The sequence below is a fragment of the Zootoca vivipara genome, chromosome 4 (genome assembly GCF_963506605.1).
Source record: "Zootoca vivipara chromosome 4, rZooViv1.1, whole genome shotgun sequence".
Taxonomy (NCBI): domain Eukaryota; kingdom Metazoa; phylum Chordata; class Lepidosauria; order Squamata; family Lacertidae; genus Zootoca; species Zootoca vivipara.
Genome location: NC_083279.1, coordinates 82,673,712 through 82,696,413, shown reverse-complemented (window position 1 = coordinate 82,696,413; position 22,702 = coordinate 82,673,712). Strand labels below are relative to the sequence as shown.

Here is a 22,702-nt window from a genome sequence, read left to right as displayed (position 1 = left end):
TGGTTTTCAACATTGCTCTATACCGAACTACCAGCTAAACATCACAATATAATTCAATACACCACAATGTCTGAAATCAGGATGGAGCTATGTAAAGGCTGGCTTCGCAGTTTCCCCCCGCATCATGATTTTTGCCAGTGCCATGCTCTTGCTATTCGTTGCCCCCTTGCATGAGCTGGGGAGCGCTGACCCAGCAGAGTTAAGAGGGACTGCATCTAGAGAGAGAAATTTGGGCTTCACGGTTTCCCCCACATTGTGATTTCTGCATAGCACGCATCATGATATATTGCCAGGTCAAAAATTATGAAACCAGTATCGCGATGTGGACTTCAAACTGGTTTTGGACGATATATTGGTATACCACCCAGCCGTACTGTGGAGCGGGTCTGAAGAGGGAGGAGGGGCTTGTGGCTCTCACCATAGACAAGGGTGAGGTGAGAACGCAGGCTATGGGGCCCTACCCCAGGATCCTAATTATCAGGCACCCCCAAGTCTGGCAAAGACCTCCCCATCTCACTAGAGACCTTTCCCCAGTTCCCCGGCAAATCATCCATCTGCATCGTGCTAACTCGGCCAGCTCATGCATCCCAGTATCAGAAGCAGTACTGGGAAACACAAACAGGAGAGTGCTGTGGTCCCGTTTGTGGACTTTCCAGAAGCGTTCACAGTTGGCCACTGTGGAAACAGAATGCTGGACAAGAAAGATCTTTTCCAAAGAAAAAATATTATCATAAACAGAGTTTATTGTATTGCTACAACACCACTCCGCTTTGCTTTTTTGGCTATCAACGCCATTTTCCTTTCCTTTCTAACAACACAGTGTCTCACGTATGTAAAGCATTAACTGGAATAGCACACTCTCTCTGGCAAGAACTAGGTGATGTAGTCTTACATTTAGCACAATAGAAAGGCAGTCTGGCCGAGGTCTGAAATCACTTCCACAAGACAAATATATCTGAACTGTTTATAAATAAACCATTACATGATTCATTCTACAGAAAGGTCATAGGACTGTATTTACACTCTGTTAAAAAAAAAAATAGAATCCTGAACCTGGTGTGTGTGTGTGTGTGTGTGTGTGGAATCCAACTACCTTTTCCTTTTTAAAAACAAATAAAGTTAATCCTGTCCCCAGAATTAGTTATGTTATTTGGTGCTGATTTCTTTATTGATCACTTCTGCAAATACTCCAAGAAGTGCGCAACATTAGCATTTAAAACAAAACATTACAGTACAATAAAATTCACAAGCCGCATACAGTTTCTCCATAAAATAGTCCCAAAATTATAAAAAAAACCTAAATGTTAAAAAAACCCTAAGAGCTCAATCCAGACCTTTCCCTTCCCATGCTGTTGAGTGCGCACACAGCATTTCTTTGAGCCAGTAGTACAAAGCTTTCCCTGACTTCTGAAATAAGCTGAGCTACTTCTCCCAAAACCGGGAGGTAGTGCCACAAAGGGCTTTTTTTCTTTTCTTTTTTTGGCTGGAACTCACCGGAACTCAGTTCCGGCACCTCTCAAGGTGGGCGCCGTCACCATTATAAGAGAAAAAGGGAGGTTTTTCTAGAAAAAAAAATCTAGTTCCACATATTCCTGAGGGAATCCAAATTCACCCCTAGTTGAGTCTTAAATCCCATTCCGTTTCTTTCTTACAATGCATCCCACACTAAGGGCTCATCCACACGTCTGTTTGCCCCGTGATTTCTAGGAACTGCTTTCTCTGGGGAAACCCGCTGTTTACTGAATCTAACGTCAATAGGGTTTTCTGCCAGTTAATGTTTGTGGTGATTCAGCGGTAGGCAGCGGGTTTCTCCGGGGAAAGGGGTGGGACAAAAAAAAACAACAACAACCCACCTCTCGCACCCATTCCTTAGAAATCACGGGACAAAGAGAAGGGTGAATGATCCCTAAGAGAAATTCCATGGCTGTGGACAAAACTGCATCAGCAGCTTACAACAAATAAACTTTCTGCACTGAGAAGAAGAAAAAGCTAGCGTAAGCTGAGCAGTTGTGGGCATCCAAATTATATGAACAGCAGCACCACAGCCATTTGAGAATTGGCGTAACAAGCTAGCAGTAAAGAATACACCTGGGGAAGGGCCACAGCTCAGTGGCAAAGCGTCTGCTTTGTATGGCGAAGGTCCCAGGTTCAATCCCCGAGGTCTCCGAGTAAGGGCAACTTCCTATACGCCCATGAGGTGTTCGTGTTAGCAAACATCGTAGAATCATAATGTCAATTGCTTCTCATTGTCACCACCATCTATCTATCCGTTTTTTGAGAAATGAGCTCTACTTACCCAATAACTTGATGCTCGTAATGCTGCAGTGTCCTCTGGAGAGTCTGCCTTATGGTCTGAGGCTATAGAATAAACAAAGAAAGAATGGTGTTGTTGTTTTTATTTTAAAAAAAGCTTATCAGCAGCTCGTCAGCCAGCCTAGCGCTCAGCACGATGTCTGGAGGTGACTACTGATTTTATCACTTAATCTAATGTATGGTATGTTGTTTTTTTCCAATTACACTTTTTCTCTCTCTCCTCACACATCTGTTGTGCTTCCCCCAGAGAAACGGGAAGGAAGCAGCCCAGAAGTAGCAAGCTGTTTTTGTTCTACAAACACATCAATATTTCAAGGCTCTTCCCTGATATTTTAGTCCTCCATTAAATCAGCAGTGGTTTCTTTAGCCAGCGCTGCTTAATACAAAAGGCAGCAAGCAGAAAACACAATGGGCCCCATTCACAAGTCACAGCGCATCATAAACCATAGCTTACCATACACTACGGACTCATACACACTTCGCTCCTCTCCACTCATGCCGAGAGCAATAAACACACACTCCTCTGGCTTAGTGTTACATCTTAACCAGAGATCATGGTTTGTTTCATGTACAACAAACCATAATCTTGCAAACCAAATTTATTCTTGATCATGGCAGAGACATAGCGTTCAAACGTAATACTAAGGCAGGGATTATGGTATGTTTTCTCCTGGCGAGGAGAAAAGTGAGCATGGTTCACTCACGAGCAGTACGCCACATGATAGCTTCCAGCAGCTGATCGGAAGCCACGTCGGATGTTTGGCTTCCAAAAAACGTTCACAAACCAGAACACTCACTTCTAGGTTTGCGACGTTCGGGAGCCGATTTGTTCAACAACTAAGGCGTTCGACTACCAAGGTACGACTGTATTTCTTACCCGCCCTTCACTGTAAGATCCCAGCGCAGGTTAGAAAAATGCAATAAACAATTCTGAAAACCAACTGCTACAATTACATTAAAAAAAATCATAAGGGTTCAAAACAGTACAAATGTGAGGACCACAAAACAAAATACCTCAAATGCCAACTTTAAAAGGTGTATCATCAGCTTATGGTGAGAGCTGTACACTGAATATGATAGACCCAGCTCTGTGGAGCCAGTCACAGGGAAAGCCCTCTCATGGGCCGCTATTCCCTGCACTTTGAGCGGGGAACTACCAAGAAGAAGAGTTTGGATTTGATATCCTGCTTTATCACTACCCAAAGGAGTCTCAAAGCGGCTAACATTCTCCTTTCCCTTCCTCCCCACAACAAACACTCTGTGAGATGAGTGAGGCTGAGAGACTTCAGAGAAGTGTGACTAGCTCAAGGTCACCCAGCAACCGCATGTGGAGGAGCAGGGAAGCGAACCCGGTTCCCCAGATTACGAGTCTACTGCTCTTAACCACTACACCACACTGGCTCCCAAGAGGGCCCGCTTTGCTGATCTCATCACCCGAGAAGGTGGATAGGGATTTAAAGTCTTGTATGCATAAGGTCTATATGCCACCCAACTTGCAATGTCATCACAATTTAAAAATCAACAGAAAACAAATACAGTGGTACCTCAGTTTGAGAACAGTCCTGTTTATGAACGATTTGGTTTGCGAACTTTGCAGAACCGAAAGTAGTGTCCTGGTTTGCGAACTTTACCTCGGTCTAAGAACGGAAACCAAACGGTGGAAGGGCACCAGTGTCAGGAGGCCTAATTAGGGAAAGTGTGCCTCGGTTTAAGAATGGTTTCGGTATAAGAACGGACTTCTGGAACGGATTAAGTTCGTAAACTGAGGTACCACTGTATTATCAAGTAGAACAAGCAATACGAAAGTTGCACCAGCAGAAAAACGACTGTAAAACCAGCATAAAACTACAAAGAAACGCAAAAGCAATAAAGAAACAGCACTAAAAAACAAGAAGGAAAACATAACCATGAGACAGTGGGAAAGTTCTTCAGACACAGGCAGAAGCAAAAGGCTGGAATGGATCTGTAGCTTCTGCCTGCATCTTTCACCAGAAGCAGTCTCCTGCTTTCTGCCATTGCTGGAGCCAATCACCCAAGTGTCACTTGCAGAACCATCCCAGCCTTGTTCTTCTGTCTGCATCTCTCTCTGTTTCATTCCTCCTCCCTTCTGCCTTCATCTCTCCCCATCAATGCTTCCCTGAGTCATGGCAGCCGAGGGAGCCAGGGTTACCACCAGGTACTGTCTCCTCCTCACTGCAATACCTGTAGGAGTTCTTATATGACTGTGATCATACATTTGGCATGCATCTGGATTTGTTTGCAGGATGTTTCTATGTCCCCCATTTACATGCCTTTCTTACATCCCACACTTTTCAATGCATTTCCCTGTCACTTTCCAAATTGCAAAAAGTCCCATCCTTTTTTTCAAGTGGATTTGTTGAGCTAGAGTGACAGACCACTTTAACCTACTTTAATTGTGCAAATCTAAATTTCCAGGCATGTGCTTGAATCCCTCCTTCAAAATAGTGACAGTCTGAAGGCACTTTAATTTCGCCTGGCACATCTGATGTGTGTGTTTGAGCCTGCAAATGCGTGGATAAAATGGTTGCTATTTTATTGCAAAAACAAAACAGGGAAGATTACTCACATATTACTTAATTTTGATAAATGTGACTTTAAAACACACATTAAGAAAATCAGGTTGGCGATAATGATCCCTGCATGGACTCCAAATTGCAGAGGTGAATATAAATTGCTTTTAATTATGTGTACTTCGATGAGGGACCTTGAACTTCAGCTGTATTTTATGTCTTGAATGCTGAGTTCAGTCATCTTTCCCCTGTTCTGTCAATATGCAAGAAAAGGAAGGCCATCATGCCAAGTCAATTTAATAAAAACTGTGATAAATCACAGCTCAATTATTCTTGCTGCAACGGCAGCAAAAATGAAAGATCCATACAATGTCCAATATCAGCCGTAAGTAGAATGAACAACTTTTAGGAGCCTTCTTCTAATAGCAGGAGCTAGCAATTTACCTGCCCTTTTGCATTTAGATGTGCAGCTCAGCATCGACTTGAAAAACAAAGAAGGGAAAGAGGGTTAAGCCTTTGAACAAGTTTGGGATTATTGTGGTTTTTTTAAAAAAAAAAATCAAGTTGGCAATTACATCTACCCTCAGCAGGAGTTAAATTTTACTCTCTCAGGAAAGCATTTAAAAAGAATCCGATATGCTCTAGCAAAATAAAATAAAATAAAAAATCAACAGCAGCTCTATCTAAATGAGACCACACATAAGGAAGCAGCTTCCTCCCATTTGGAGAAGCAGGTGTTTAAAACCTAAGGACCTGATGGAGCAGAAATTCTCTTCAGATGCTGCTTGGGGTGGGGATTTAAGAGCTCCACAGCACAAATTTTTGCTGAGAAGAAAGGGATGAAAGAAGAACACAGTGTTCATTTCCCAAGAATTAAACTCTTTCTCCATTGACTTTTATCTTGAAACCTGAGGTCAATTTGACCAGTTGCCAGATTTTGCACAATTAAAATTTAACAAAGAAAAACTGGCAACTGTATAAAGACAACACACAATTAAATTACGCAAACAGTAACCTGTCTCTTTTTTTAAAGCATTTGTTTTGCTTTGCGTTATTCACCGGCGTCAAGTGCTCTTAACCTACCTACATCCTTATCTTTTTGTTATTGTTATTATTATTCATTAAATTTATCTTCATTTATATCACTTTCATCATCCGATTCCTATTCACAGATACCTGCAGTTACAGGAAAACAGAAAGCCAGGAGAAAAATATTTTCTGTGAGGTTTCGTGGAATATAGAGCTGTCCTGTCTGAAGTGAAGCATCTTAGAAGCATGTCCTTTCTCACGTGACAGAGTCCTACTACTTCTTGTGGGAGAATTTCCATCTAAACCTAATAAGATCCTCCCCTCACTTCTCAGCGAGAAGCTAAGTGACTTCTAGCAGAGCCATTAAGGCCCTTCAACTGTCATGCACTTATGAAGTGCATGCTTAAAATGCCTAAAGCGCACCAAATTTAAAGACCCGAAGCGCACAGCGATGCCCGCCAGAGGGGCCACTTGGCAAGTAGAACTGGCCCAAAATATAAGAAAAGGGGAACTTAAAAGTCCTGAGAATAACTGGCAATCACCAGGAAATGCTTTTCATCTTTTGTCTGGGCTAAAGTGGCCAGGCCCACAACCCCAGAGAGCAGTGGGGAGGCTGGTCGGTTAGGCTGAATGGCACACTAGTCTGTGTTGCCCTTGTAGAACTCAGCAAAGAGATGAGTGGGGGCAAAATTCAAATCGATGGGTTCGGCCATTGGCTCTTGCTCCATCTCCCTGCCTTCCACCCTCCCTGTACTAGTATATAAAGCCCCAAATGACCTGGTGATGCAAGTACCTTTAAAGGCACCTCCCCCAATATCAACAATTTATGACCCTACAATCATCGGCTGAGGCCTTGTTGGTGGTGAAACCCAATTGCGCCTGATCCATGATGGGGCCTTTTCAGTGGTGGCTCCACATTTGCGGAATGCCTTCCTAATGAGGGTTGCCTGATTCCATCGTCATGAACATTCAGGAGGAATTTGAAAACGCTCCTGTATAAGAGATGGAAAGAGGATACAGTCCCTACCAGAGAAGAATGGCAAACCAAGCTGATGGACTATGCTGAAATGGCAAAGCTGACTGGAAAACACAAAAACCAACTGTTGTATAAAAGAATGGGAAAAATTATAAGTTATCTAAGAGACCACTGTAAGCAGATGGAAACATTGGCAGGATTTTGATTTCACTTGTAGTGTATCATGGAAAATATGGATTGATAAAAAATATGCAGTTTTAAATTATTAAAATGGGACTCCAGGGGAGGGGTGGGGGAACACCCTGAGATTCAGAGGAATCTCTTTATATGATATGTAATTGATTTTTTAAATATAATTTTGCATTGCAAATAAAAAGTATTTGAAAAATGGAAACAGAAAGGCATCTTGGTGGTTTCACCATGTCCTCAGCTGCAGTAAAAGCAGTGCCCTGACTTGTCTAGATTGCTGAACATTAGCCGTGTTTTGTAAAGAGTGAATAGCCCCAACAGTGCCAATATGGTTTTTTTAAAAAACAAAACAAAACACACAAACCACACGAAACAACGGATCACAGCAATTTCAAATACTTGTCATAGCACTGAAGTTAAATACAGAAGGACTCTGATATCATAAGTAAAGCAGCAATTCCAAAATGACTTCTGAAGGTTTGAGAAATGGTGCGCTTAATGGTCTCTGCCAACGTATCAAATATACATACACCACAGTGCAGTGAATGATTCACACTAGACTAATCTGTTGCAGAAATGTGTCCAGCCAAGGCTAGATTCTAAGTTCTCTGGTACTATTTATTGAAGTTTCAGGCAAGTTATAAGCTACTAGTCATGAAGCCCGTTAAATTAACGGGTGCTAGAACAGGCCTGTTGCTCTAGCAACCTTGGGGACATGTGCAGAGCTGACATCGCTCGCCCGCCGCCACTTGTAACGGCCGCTGCTGCTTAGAAGTAAGTCCACGCGAGAAGTAAACGGCCTCGCGAGTGTGCCTGCGTGGAGACAGAGCGCGCTCGCTCACGAGCACGGGGCTATCTCGCGCATCCTCTGGATTCTCTCGCGAGAGCTGCTCCAAACGCCGAGAGGCTGAGCTCCCTTACACGCCTGCCAACGCGCTCTGTCCCAACGGCGCAGTAGTGCAATCCCACGGACACAGGGACTGGACGCAGAGACACTTGGACTTTATAGAGGCTTTTTGCCTGCTATTTTTCTAGAAAAAGAGGTGCCAGAACTCACCGCGAACACCTCCCTCATTCTCTTAGAATGGCAACAGCACTCACCTGAGAGGTGCCAGAACTGAGTTCCTGTGAGTTCCAGGTAAAAAGAAGCCTTGGTTAGAAGAAAGCCAAGACCAAGGCCTCAACTTTTATTTAAAAAAAATAACATTTGCATCTTGGGTGAACAGACACCTTTTGCAGTTGTGATCACTGAGCTGCAACTGTCAAAACCCTGCAACTGTCAAAACGTACTAAAGGTTTTAAAAAAGGTAAAGGACCCCTGGACAGTTAAGTCCAGTCAAAGGCAACTATGGGGTTGCGGCGCTCATCTCATTCAGGCCGAGGGGGCCGGCGTTTGTCCACAGACAGCTTTCCGGGTCATGTGGTCAGCATGACTAAACTGCTTCTGGCACAACGGAACACCGTGACGGAAGCCAGAGCGCATGGAAACGCCGTTTACCTTCCTGCCACAGCAGTACCTATTTATCTACTTGCACTGGCGTGCTTTCAAACTGCTAGGTTGGCAGAAGCTGGGACAGAGCAACAGGAGCTCACTCCGTTACGGGGATTCGAACCACCAACCTTCCAATGGGCAAGCCCAAGAGGCTCAGTGGTTTAGACCACAGCGCCACCTGCATCCCAACCTACTGGGCCCCACAGTGCAAATCCACCCCAATGCCATGGGTATTTTGGGGAAGTGATTTCCAGATAGTTGAATGGAAGTCAAAAGAAGATAAATGCTTTGTGATTCAGATCATGTGCTGCTTACTGCCTAGACCAATATAGTTGGAAATAGCCCTTTACCAGCTTTTTGTCCCTTCCTATAACTGCCAGAAATAAAATATACGATACTAACCAAGGAAATATGTGCAAATTAGCTTGATTTGCATCACTTATACCAGTGTGGTTGGGGAGGTTGGGGCTTCTTATTATCTTTATTATGATTTGCAGCATTTACAGCACATTCTTCATTAAATATTTTCAACTGCAGAGCAAGTGGGGAAAGCAATAAAAATAAACAGAGAGAAACAGCAATATACAAACATTGCAAAATCATATAAACAGGTCCAAATAAACAACAAATTAAGAACTCCGTCATAAAGCAAACAAAATCACAGTGGGGAAAAATATTTTATTTTATTTTTAAAAGCTATGCTCCAACCTGGGGCTGAAAAATAAGCTAAAATTCTAAACATGCAGTGCAAACCTGCTCCAAATTAAGTCCCACTGAGTTGAATATATAGCATTACAGCTTCAAACAAATAAATAAACTGTAAATATGTTTATTTGGTTATTTAGGCTGCAATCCTAACTCTACTTTTCTCTGAGTAATCCCCAGTGAATTCAGTATGACTTACTTCAGAGTAGACGTGATTAAGATTGTGCTGTTAGTTAATAACTGAGTTATAATTTTATGCCATCTATCCAGCTATGTTTTCTGTGTCTTTTTTTATTATTTTATTACAGTATTTGTACCCCGCTCATCTGACCCCACTCATACCCCAGTCTCTTTGCAGACAATTTGCTCAAAGCATTTTCACATTGGATGTTTTAAGTTTTATAAATCTGTTGCCTCTCGTACCCACAGACTGGTTTTTCACTCGTTCCATAGTCACAAGGATACATTTCCGATTGGAGTCCATATTTCACTGCCAGTTATGCACACGTCTTTGCAGATTTGATTTGATTTTTGCTTAACCGTGTAATTTCTAACTTTTCGCAAGTGCTGAAAACAACCAGCAACCTGCATCGCTCAGAGGAATAGTTTACAGAACTTTTTCTGTGTTCTGTATAATATTCTACATAAGGATATGGCTCTCCCATATGCTACAGAAAACTCACTTATTTTTCTTTCTTTCTTTGACTTCCTATTTCCAACATCTCCTGCTTTCTTCCATCCATTTCGTACCTGCCAATTACCAAGTGGAAGCACAGCGTGGGAGAGCTCCCCCCTGTGCTAAGACAGCATTGCAAAGAAATTGCAAGGTAGCAGCTTTCAGCTAAACACCGGAGGAGACTTCCTAATGGGAAGAGCCACTCAACAGTGACACAGACTGCCTCAAGAGATGGGGGGAACTGGTGCCCAATGGGACTGGCAGGGCAGAAGGCAGAGAACTCATTGGAGGAAGAGCCAGGGCCAATGACAGGTGGAGCCATAGAATCATAAAATCACAAAATGGAAAAGCTGGAAAGGACCCCGAGGGTCATCTAGCCCAACCCCCTGCAACGCAATGCAGGAATCTCACACTGCAATGGTTGAGGTCCAACTGTTCACAACAACGGGATTCCATACCTGCCAAGTTCCAGTCTGAGAAATAAGGGACTGGACCGGACGTAGCAGACCGGAAGTAGCACTGCCGCCATTTTGGAACTGGGTGGAGCATGCTCAGAAGCGACTTTTGATGCTGCTCTGCCCTGTTGCAAAATGGCTGCTGCACCAGAAGTCGCACTGCAGCCATTTTGGAACTGGGCAAAGCAGCATCAAAAGTCGCTTCTGAGCATGCTCCGCCCAGTTCCAAAATGGCCGTCGTGCCAGAATAAACCAGGGGGAAACAAAAAGATCTGTTTTTTCGGCTGGGGACAGCCAGAAAAACGGGGGTTTCACGGGGAATACGGGAGACATGGCAGCTATGCGGGATTCAAAACCAGGGGATGAGTGGTATGGTGGTTTTTACAGTGGAGCAAGAATACAGATGGGTCATTGGCAATCTTTCCCCATCATGAAAATGGACCATTAGTGAGACTGAAAGAATATGGAGAGTGGGGGGGTGTGTGTGAATCAAATGCTTGTCTGATCCACTGCTGCTGGAAGCCAGGAACAGAGCTGAGCATAAGAGTTCTGGAATCAAAGAACTGTAGAAATGGAAGGGACCCCCAAGGGCCATCTCATCCAAACTCCTGCAATACTAAGGAGGAGGAAGCTGATAGGCAATGCTGCCCCCGAGATTAGCTGTAAGTAAGGCAGGTAAGGTGGGAGCTGGCTGAGGGTAGACTGCTGTTGCTGGGGCCATGCCCCATTAGCCCTCGTACAGCCGCTTCTGCTGGTGGAATGTCCATCAGTGGAGGGTTCAAACTGAAACTGGGTGCCTACTTTTCTGGGATGCTGTAGTTGCACCCTGCATTGTAAAGTCTGCACCGAGCAGGAGCTGGGCTAGATGACTTTGGGGGAATATCTCCCGGTTCCCAAAATTCAATTATTCTAAAGACTCTCTCATTACTGCAGATAATAGTGATCATTCGCTTGGAACCAATTCGCGTATAGCTTGTACATCACTTGATTTCTCGTCTTTTGCATCACAGCTAAATGCATGAGTCAACTCCTTTGAAAATATTTGCGTTTGAGATGATGTGGAAGTTCTATCTGGGGTGTTTGATCTCCAGTTTCAAGTCACCCACTTGATGCCATCGTCATAAAATGATGGGCATGTGTATTATGTGTGAAATCAGCCCACAAAGAATTGTGTTTGACGGATCCTGCCTTAGAATAAAAAGGCTGGGCCGGATAACCTTCAGTTCCTTTCTAAATTTATCCTGTATATACTCCAGTTATCTCTAATAAAAGCAATATAACCCAAGCATTGTCAAATGTGTATCAGGAGCATCTTTAAACTCCTGATCCTATGTAGTGCGATAGAAGGTGAAAAAAGTTGTCCCAGGCATACACAATTCATAATCCATCAATCCAAATGTAAACCACCAGTCATTTATGACAACCACCAAGGGTTTGATAAGCGCCCTAGTTTTTCTGCCTGTCTACAACTAAAAAAAATGAAGTGATTGTCACATATCTGGCAGGCCACAATGCACACTAGGTGGGCTGTACTTGATTTGGTGGGTCACAGGCGCATAATGTGCAAAATCATGACTTACTCCAAATTTAGATAATCCATCTAGCAATCACGATTATTAAGAATTAAGAAATAATTTCTTGAATGTTCCAATACTCTGGCATGTCAGAACAGAAACTTAAGAATTGTACCTGATTTTATATAATATAGGGTTACTATTCTGGGAGAGAAGACTCAGACAAATGGAACTGGCATTGTGCAATGCAGCCACCTGATCAGAATGAAATATTTTGCACCTGAGATTCAGATCTAAACTCCAGGATAACAACACACTGCACCGTGACACTTGCCTCTATTTCCCTTCCTAACACACAGTTTGGAAATGATGATATTATAATGCCAATGAAGTATCGCAATCTGCAATTTAATCGTGAGAGGTAGCCTACCGCCTGAACACTTCTGACCAGGGGAATATCCATGTTTCCCAACGCATCTCCGACTAGGAAATTTGCAATCCAGTTCTAACAGGACTTTCCCCAAAATCTGATGTAGAGGGTCAGGAGACGGAGACACACACACACACAAAGAGCATGTGGGGGGAGATCACTAGCAGACAGAAATGTCTCCACAGATAGAACTGTATTAATGCAAGACTGAATTCCACCTACTCACTCAGAAATCCCACTAAGTTCAATGGGACTCATTTTTCAGTAAAAGTTCTGATAAGAATTAACCTGCTTTTATCAAGCAGAATGAAGCTGCAATCCCATTCTAGCTTCCCATCAATGGAATGTTCTCCCGAACTATAGCATATTGACTGGCCCACTGTAGACTAGGAAATCTGCAGCTCAACGAATTCCTCCGCTATGAACTTGATGCCAAACCACAAGTGAGCATGAGGCTCAGCTCTCTCCTCTTTTAGCCCCCCCTTGTCCTTGCATTTCTCCGGTTTGATTTGTTACCTTCCACAAGCAACAAACCATAATTTGCCATGACATCCAAACTGACAAATTAAAGTTAGCACTTGTCTTTCCAAGCAAGGATCGCAAACCAGGGTTTGATTCTGGTTTACAGTTCTGGTTTGGGTGGGTGCTAGACATGATGATTTAAAAAAAGGTTACCAGGTTTTTTTGTGTTTTTTTCAATGAACACTTTTCAACTTCCTACTAAATAGATGGATTTTGTCATGGAACTGATTTGTAAATCTGGGGACTGTCCCCGGGAAACGGGGACGCCTAGTAACCTTATGATAAAACAGTCATAGGCAAACTTGGCCCTCCAGATGTTTTGGGACTACAACTCCCATGATCCCTAGCTAACAGGACCAGTGGTCAGGGATGGTGGGAATTGTAGTCCCAAAACATCTGGAGGGCCATGTTGCCTATGCCTGTGATAAAACATCACCTGAGCTAAACAAGAATAAATTAGTTGGGTCTGCGGAAACTCAGGAACCCGAAGCACCATTGTTCTGCCCGGACACTGAGGTCCAGTGCCGAGGGCCTTCTGGCGGTTCCCTCGCTGCGAGAAGCCAAGTTACAAGGAACCAGGCAGAGGGGCTTCTCGGTAGTGGCACCTGCCCTGTGGAACGCCCTCCCACCAGATGTCAAAGAGAAAAACAACTACCAGACTTTTAGAGGACATCTGAAGGCAGCCCTGTTTAGGGAAGCTTTTAATGTTTAATAAATTATTGTATTTTAATACTTCTGTTGGAAGCCGCCCAGAATGGCTGGGGAATAAATAATAAATTTATTATTATTATTATTATTATTATTATTATTATTATTATTATTATTATCCCCAATCCTCCAAACCATATTGCTCTGCATATGAACCATCATAGGCAGCCTTTGCTAATTCCCTATCAGTCTACACCAGACCCCCCTCTCCCAATCTGCAAAATAGGAATAGAAATTCCAGGGCGAACTTTGGCCTTTCAAATTTCAGTGGCGCCCTGTGCAAGCCTAAAATTCGGTGTGACCCCTGCCTCACCTGGCGTTCTGCTCAGTTCACTATGTCACAGTTGCAAAGCCCTGCAGCACCCCAGCAGATCATGCAGGGTTGTGATAAAGGTGTGCAATAATTTTGTAAAACAGTTTGAACACTTAGAAGTGCTATATAAATTCTGGTTACAGGTAGGTAGCCGTGTTGGTCTGGGTCAAAGTAAAATAAAAAAATTCCTTCAGTAGCACCTTAAAGACCAACTAAGTTTAAAGACCAACTAAGTTACCAAAATAAAAACTTAGTTGGTCTTTAAGGTGCTACTGAAGGAATTTTTTTATTTTATATAAATTCTGTTGGTCTTATGGGAAACTGCAGGATATTTTGGGGGGCACAGGATTTATTTTTTACATGGAGTCAGTCCATTGGTCCATCTAGATCAGAATTTCTCAAACTTGGGTCTCCAACTGTTTTTGGACTACAGTTCCCATCATCCCTGGCCACTGGTCCTACTAGCTAAGGATGATGGGAGTTGCAGTCCTTTTTTATTATTAACATATAAAACACATACATTTACATTTACACAAAACACATACACGACACACTACCTTATATTCATAGTGTCAGGGGGTTGTTGCGGCTACTCTCGAGTAAAGACACTCCAGTCCGCGCTGTCTTTAAGAGTTTTATTGTGCATACTATTTACAGTGCAGAGATAGCAGAAAACATGACCACCAAGTCACTTTCAGAACCTTCCGTCTGCTTATGGACCAGCATAAAAGCCTGGGCACCTGAAACGCCGCCCCTTCGCCCTACGTGTGGGCACGCACCTCAATTTGGGTGCCGGAAGGAGAGGTCACCCCTCTTGCTGGCTGGGGCGCCTAGGCTCCGGCGTCTCTCTGAGCCCCTCATCTGCTGTCCCTCGACCAGAGCGGTGCCAAGGCTCTGACGCATCTCTGAGCCCTTCCTGCATGCTCTGTTCTCCAGAGCGTAGCCAGGGCTCACCTCACTGAGCCCTCCCTCCATTCCGCTCCATTCCTCATTCCCTCCTCCTGACTCGCTGCTCGTGCTATCGCTGGCCGAAGAGCTGGTCAGGATGACGGGGAAGGCTCCCTGTAGGGAGTCCCCCTGACACAGAGCATATACGTTACTCTATATAATACCTACCTACCTATACTATACATATCAAGGGAGTTGCAGTCCTAAAACAGCTGGAGGCGCAGGTTTGGGAAACCCTGATCTAGCTCAATACTGCCAGCACAGACTGACAGTAGCTCTTCAGGGTTCTGGTTGGTAAGTCTCTCCCGCTGCTTCCTGGAGATGCCAGGGGTTGAAACTGGGACTTTCTACATGCAAAACAGGTGCTCTACCACGGGGCTACAGACCCAGTAAACACTATCCTGCCAAGTTGAGAGGTGATGTGGTGTAGCATCTAAGAGGCTGAGCTAAAAATCGAGAATTCCCCAGCTCAGATCTGTGCTCTGCAATAAACACTCTTAGATGGCTCTCTGCCTCCCCCACCCCCTTTCTAATATGGGGCATAATAATACTGACTTACCTTATTCCAAAATTGATTAGGAGGTTTAGTAGTGCGGTCATACCCCATTTATGTATCCCGCTGATGCCCCCAGTTTTATATTTTTATATTTTTATGTATCCCGCTGATGTCTTCAGTTTTATATTCTTATATTTTTATGTATCCCCCTGATTCCTTCAGTTTTATATGTTTATCTTTGTATTGTGAAATGTTTTTGTTCTGACTATCGGTCGAATAAAGTATATTGATTGACTTACCTTATGACAATATAAAAATGTTAAATTGAAACATTGTTATTAAATATACTGTGAAGAAGTAGAGGCAGAGATGTGTGCAGAGCATCTTATCAGCAGCAGAAATCTGCAGTGATAATTACTGAAGCAACTTGTGAAACCAAAGCAACAAGTAGTCTGTTGGCTCAGCCATGATCTGAAAAATTAATTTACAAATGTATAATCCTCCAAGTGGCCGGGGGACGGAACGACGACCCAGAATGGTCAGAAGGAGCATTCCCCTTAATGTGTGTTTGTTTCCTCAGATTGAACAGTGGCAAATAAATATTCTTTTTATGGTCTGAATGTCTGGACCTACCTTTTAAGCTATCTCATTATGGGAGGGTTAATGAGGCATCAAAATGTGAAAATATAATTGCTAAAATCTGAGGCAGTACCAGTTCTGGATTATCTTGGGGTAGGGAGGGGAATACGAAAATGCACTTTATCAGATCACTTTGAAACATACCGTACAAGAGTTATGAAAATTATGCCACTATCTTATTAGATAGACAAAATATACTGCAGGCTAGCTGGGATGTCTTCGGTTAATTTTGACACCATAGCACCAACTGTTAGGTCTGCTTACTCAAAAAAAAAGGGGGGGAGTTGGAAATCAATGAAAGAAAATGCTAGTTAAACAAACTGTACTACACTTAACCATGTAATATACTACCTATATCTAACCCATTGCTCGTTTGCTTTATCCACTGTTGTCATGATGAATAAAAAGGATGTCAAAAGCAAGGATGAACCATAGCAATTGACAGACCAATAAATCAAGAGCTCGGATAGAAATCTTTTTTTCCCCAAAAAAATGGGAAGGTGGCACACAGACAATAGACTGCCCACTGATTCCTATCATTTACCAACTATAATTTGACTAGAACTGAACATACCACCTGCTACAAGTGTAATGATAACTGCAGCATGTTTTATATTGCAATCTCCACCTCCAACCACTGAACAGATCATTAGCTCTAGCTGTAATATTATAGGTGGAATTGTTTACCCCTTCTTGTGGGGACGGGGACGACGACACAGTTCTGATTCCTAATATCTAGAAATCAGCAATCATCTTTTGCAGGACCACGGTCTAACACAGGATTATTCCAGTTCCCTAGCATCAAAATTCTGCATGACCAACTGCCTTGAATTTTTCCCCCACAACGCGTGTCAAAACCTATTTATCAAAAATCAGAATTGTATGCTGCAATCCTAAACATATAAACCTGGGTGCAAATGCCATGAATTGGAGGGAGAAAGGGGAGAGAATAAACATAATCTAATTTACTGCACTCCTGCCTGACATCAGAAATTATGATTAAGCTACCAACTTGTTCACTCTGGCTTCTGACACAGTACAAGGATCCCTAACATCTCCTGTCCAAGGTTAAGACTTTGAGTAAGATTTGAGTGCTTTCAGCATTTCGTTAACTCCAAAACAAACTATTTCAGCACAGATAAGAGAGTAAAATTTAGCTGGTGCTTTCAGGACACTACAATAGCATTTCAATGAACACTGGTCATTTACAGCAAAAATTGTTGTTTATTACATCCAGTATATGGTAATGTGAAAGCTCTATGCCAGTGGGAATGAGGGAGGAGAGACGCACATCTGCATTTTTAGACACAACTTATGAACATGCCAAATATATACCCCCAACGTTGTGCTGATTGATGAAGTGTAAAAAGCAACAACACTGATGAACTCAATTCACTGATTTCAAGATAGTGTCAATTCCACCCTTATTATTTTGCACGCTTTGTAAAATCGCACCAAAGAGCTCCCACAAAACAGATCAGAGTGGAGGAAGAAGGTTTGCTGCCATGGCTAAACTGCATTCATCCTAAGCACCTGTTTCCTAATAATCTCTCTACCAATTTTAGCTTCTCTCCACAGCGCTGAGAAACAAGAGAGGCATTGCAGTTGCTGTAAAACGACGCTGGTAAGTTCTAGATGTCCATCAAGCCAAACAAACGGGGCTAACAGGTAGAATGCTAAGTGTCCCCCAACTGAAGGCAGATTTCACTTTCACCACAATAGTGACCCAACAGCACCAATTTATCATTCCCCATCAGAGGGAAAGGCAATGATTCACTTTGATGAGAGCCTGTAAAGGGGGAAACGAAGGGATGCAATTAGAGGCGAACTTCACCCCTGTCCCTGCTAATCACAAACATACAAGCACTAGCCTATGTGCAGGAAATGAAGCTCAGTTGGGAGATGACTTGCTTTGAATGAAAATGGTCCCAGGTTCAAGCTGGTAGGGACCATACTGGGCTAGGTGGACTTGGTATAAGGCAAGCAAGACTCCACATAGCCAGTGACAGAAAGTATGTTGGGAACTATATTTTATATATGAGAGGCTCTATTCCAGGGCTGAGTTCTATCACTGAAATCAATTTATGGACCTGAGTGCTGGTGAGCTATTGCAGACATTCGCATACAGGTGTCATATGTAAACCTGCTTCCATCATTTTATATTTAGCTATTATTTCAGCATAGATTTGGAGCAGAGATGCAGCATAAAAAGAGGGCGCTTAACCCTTTCCCCATCGAGTGTTTCACCACTTCCAATCACTCCTGCAAGCTATTTTCACCCCTGCAGAGCATATAAAAGTTTCTCGAGATTCTGTCACACTCTAGTGTGACCCAGAAAGAGAACTCTGGTGTGTGGGAAAGTAAAGCAAAGCAACTGGGAACAAGGATGTGGTGGGGGCAAACTCTACACATGGTGCTTTAGTTATTATCACTGATCACAAACCCAGCAAGGGACACAGAGAGGTCTATGCAATATCCTCTCTTTCACAAAACCACCGTAATGATTGGAATTTTGCTAGTCCTATATATAAATGGCAAACTCGTTCTCCGCAAGGGTCCTTAAGAAGACAAAACAGCGCCATCCACATGCAGGAGAGAAGTATCAGTATGCTTGGGGAAACGGTAAGGGTTGCAGCAAAGCACAAGCTCTTTAGAGGAAAAACCCCCATGATGGAGGACACCCCAAAACAGCCCAATGCAGACTGAATATGATCAGAGGGTGTGGAAAAGGGGAGAATGGGATGGAATATCTTGGAACCACAAACAGGAGCACTCCAAACTGCAATATTTCCCTGCAGATACCAGTTGCGTCTTCTAATTCCAAACCATTGATTTGTTATCTCCAGCCTCCCTGGGAAATGCCCCAGATTTCAGTGTTGTTGAAACACGTGGCTGCTTTCCTTCCTGAAATGCTGTAAACAGGAGATGGGGTTCTTTTTTCCCCTCCTTCAGATTTTTCCTTTCAGCGCTCAGGACAATGGGAACCTAAGAACGTGTACTGCACCCAAGATAAGTGGTCAGTTCATTGTTCTCTGATTGGATTCTCAGCAGCAGTCTTTGAAACTCAGCACATGGGTCCACCTGACATGCACAGAAGTAACTACGTAGGAGCAACAGTTAATAACAGTAGGAAACTTCAGAGGCTTTTCCTCTAAAGGGGCCCAGAATTGTAAGAGCTGAAGTCAAACAGCAAAGCAATAATCACCAGCAGAAATAAGAGCAGCTTCTCTGCACAGATGAGAATCTTCACAAGCAGCCAGTGCAGATCACTGGAGTGCAAGAGGCTAAGCTGGTGTTTTGAGAGCCTGGCTACACCTTACACATTAATCCATGTAACCAAACGACAGCTGCCCATTTCTTTTTAAAGGAAATGACACTTTGGGAATCCAGTGGGATTCAAGCTGCAAAAGCAGCCTCGTTTGAGGAAGCAACAGGCACACACATTCCTCTCCTTTGCTCCAAATTGCCCAAAATCGCTTTTCCTGGGGGTGGACCATCAGAATTCTCATGCTCAGATCCTGCTTGCCAGTTTTCCCACAGGCATCTGGGAGGCCACGGTGAGAACAGGATGCTGGACTAGAAGGGCAGTTGGCCTGATCCAGCAGGCTCTTTCTTAGGTTCTTAATTCGGGTATTTGCGTTTGCATGTTACATATGCATCTAAAACACCCACGCAGGAAGCAGCCTCATACTAAGTCAGACCAATGTTCCATCCAGCTCAGTAATGTCTACTCTGATTGACAGTAGCTCTCCAAGTTTTCAGACAGGCGATATTCCCAGCTCTACCTGCCAGGGATTGAACCTGGGAGCTCCTGCATGCAAGGACAAGCTCTTGACGCTGAGTTACATGGCCCTTCCCTAAGTCCAAAGTCACCACCACCATTTAGGAGAGTAACAAAGGAACCCAGAGCTGGGGAAGCAGGGAAATGTTGGGTTTAGGAGAAACTCTGACCATAGGATCTGGAAATAAAGGGACAGCGCTTTTGAGGACGGAAGCAAGGGGAATAATTAAGGATAACCAAAAACTGAAATACAGTAGTGACAGAAAAGGTGTCACAGAGGAAGCGTCCAACAGTTATTGCGATACAAACTGTTTAAGAAGTGTAAAGAAGATCAACAGGGAGCTTGGCAAGAGACGGATGAGTAAGGGAGAATTCAGAAGAATGAGATCTTACCTTCAAATCTCTTCTTTTGAACCATCCCCTAGATCCTGGGAGACGTTAAAAGGAAATACAGAATGAGGGGGATACAGAGTATTATTGGTGGGAGAGATTGCAGGTGAAACATTGCCCAGTTGAAACTTTGCAGATGAAAAAAGGAACAATTTAAATTGTGCAGATGCTTGGGCTATAAGACATGTTTGCATCCAAACCACTACATGTACAGATTCAGGCTACCATAAGCAGCAAGGAAGGTCAGGCAGCTGACAAAGGTGGAAAGGCTGACACACTTGACCCATACGCTCGCCGGAAAGCTCTTATGGCTTGCACACAAGAGAACATAAAAAGAACCACAGCAGCCAGCCAGGAGCCCAGAGGGAGATAGGAAGCTGCCTTATGTACCAAGTCAGACCCTCACTCCGTCTAGCTCAGTATTGCCTACACTGACCAGCAGCAGCTCTCCAGGGTTTCAAGCAGGAATCTCTCCCGGGAGATGCCAGGGATTGAACCTGGGAAACTTCTGCATGCAAGATGGATGCTGTGCCATTGATCTAAGGTCCTTCCCCCTAAGGACATGAAGACAATAATAGAGCTCTTTGGCCGATGCCCCTCTGTAGCAACTGACATTTATCCAAGGAACCTAGATGTACCAACCAGATGCATGGCTGGGCATCACTCATCCCTTTCAACAGGACTGATGGGAAAACTTTGGATAGACTGTGCACCACGCTAAGGACAGGGGAGAGAAGGCATTATAGGACTGGGTGCTATGGTATTGGAATTTTCTGCCTTAGGCACCTAAATATCCTGAGATGATTCTGTGCATAACGGCAACTCCTCTTGCAGTCCGATTCTCCGTTGTGGTGGCTTAGGAAACGCTAAACGCAGCGGATTTCCCACACTTTCAGCGCAAGCTGCAGCGAGAGAAGCCAAAAGAGGAGTCCCAGATCCCGGCTGAGGATCAGGATAGTGGAACCAGACAACGACACTCGATTTATGTAGGTGAAGCAAGGAGGAGAGGCGCAGGCTGTGGACTGTTACCAGGATGAGACAGGACGGCGCCGAGCAGAAACCGGACCGGGAAGGGGGAGGGCGGCTATACAGCAAAGTTACGCCGAGGCGGGGACCGGGAGCAAGAGGGCTACACTCCGGAGCCGACGGCGCCGCGCTTTCAAACCCCGGATCATGGGTTGTGCGCGCGGCTTTCCGCAGCAAGCGCGTAAGTCGGGACCCGAATGCAGGCGAGGGACGGAGGGCCGCTCCGCGCGTTGCGAAAACCTCTCTACCCGGCAAGCAGAACAGAACGCGCAACCCGCGTGCAGCGCGTCGCGTGTGATGGCGGCGACACGCGCGCCTGGTGTCGCCCGGAGGTTTTGCTGGATTTCGATCCCTTCCCTTTCTGCGGCCGCCTTTGCCTGCGCAACCCTTCCCTTCCCTGCGTTGCATGCATCGAGACCGCCCCTGCACCTGATGGCGGCCCGGGCGCGGCGCAATTACCGTGGGGGCGGTGAGGCGGCTGATGCTCTCGCCCAGCGAGTCCAGGTTGACCCTCCTCCGGCGAGGAGCCCTCCGGGAGCCCGAGGGGGCTGCCGAGACCGCGGCTGGCCCCGCCGCTGCCGCCGCCGCCTCTAACGGAGGGGCTGTGGCGGCGACGGGGGTGGTGGCCCCGGACTGCGAAGGGGGGCTCCGGCTGCCGTTCCACAGCAGCCTGGCCACGGGACATTCGCCTTCCTCCTCCGGGCTGGTCTCCAGGTAGTCCGAGCCGAGCGAGCTGAAGGATTCCGACGAGATCTTGCGCCGGGACATGCTGCGTGGCGTCTGCTCCTGCTGCTTGGCCAGGGGGGCATCAGATGGCGAGCAGCTCCGGCGAGGCGCGGTGGCAGCGGCCAGGGAGTCCCGCAGGGCTGGCGATCGCGCGGCTGGTCATTGCTCGGGAGGGCGCCGAGATCCCTCTCTCGCTGCCCCTGCCTTCCTCGCTCGCGTCCACATGCGCTGCCTTGCTTGCAGCCGGGAGGATTTAAAGGAGACGCCTCCGTCCGCCGCCCACCTCTTCCTCCTGCGTGGATCTGCCAACCGCCCCCCACTCGCCCTCCCGCCTGCCCGCCCCTCTCCTCTCTCCGCCGCCGCCGCCGCCGCTGCCTTCCTCGCTCGCTCCTCCTCCTCTCGCCTCCGCCGGTGTCACGTGCGCGCAACGCGAAAGGCGCGCCTCGCCCATCGCCAGATTTAAACGAGGACGCGGGGGAAGGCATGCAGTGGCAGGACCCTGGCAATCCCAGTTTAGTATTGCTTCGCATCTGATGCTCGGGTCTCCACATTTCCGCATCTCTTTGGGTTTTTTTTTATTTTTTGGGGAAAGCAAGTGCTCTTCATGTGCCAGAAAGGACCCAGCCCTAAGGCAAAGGCTAGCGGGTGGGAAACAAGTCTCTCTAGTTTCAAGACTGTCGGCGCTGGCTGGGGCTCTCCAAAGCATCCCGGGGGTGACGCGCGAGGCAAAAGAGCAGGGCCGGCCCAAGAGGTTTTCGCACCTGAGAGGAAAAGCGAAATTGGTGGCGCCGCCCCTTGCCTGGGAAGAAAGGGCGAGTGAAGATCTCCATCAGGACTGAGAGG

At 45.2% G+C, this 22,702-nt stretch overlaps 1 protein-coding gene across 2 annotated transcripts in view; it reads right to left on the bottom strand.

Annotated features, from left to right (window-relative positions):
- The window catches only part of GUCY1A2 (guanylate cyclase 1 soluble subunit alpha 2), a 182,191-nt gene that overhangs the window by 134,568 nt on the left and 24,921 nt on the right, over positions 1 to 22,702 (bottom strand). The window contains exons 1-2 of one of the 2 annotated variants that reach the window (XM_035114362.2): positions 21,593 to 22,220; positions 2,297 to 2,358 (exon numbers count right to left, since the gene is read on the bottom strand). In XM_035114362.2, coding sequence (XP_034970253.1) covers positions 2,297 to 2,358; positions 21,593 to 21,901 — 371 coding nt within the window. In that variant the 5' untranslated portion in view covers positions 21,902 to 22,220. Of the gene's footprint in view, positions 1 to 2,296; positions 2,359 to 21,592; positions 22,221 to 22,702 lie in introns of those variants that run through there. The other variant, XM_060273854.1, reaches the window with a different exon arrangement.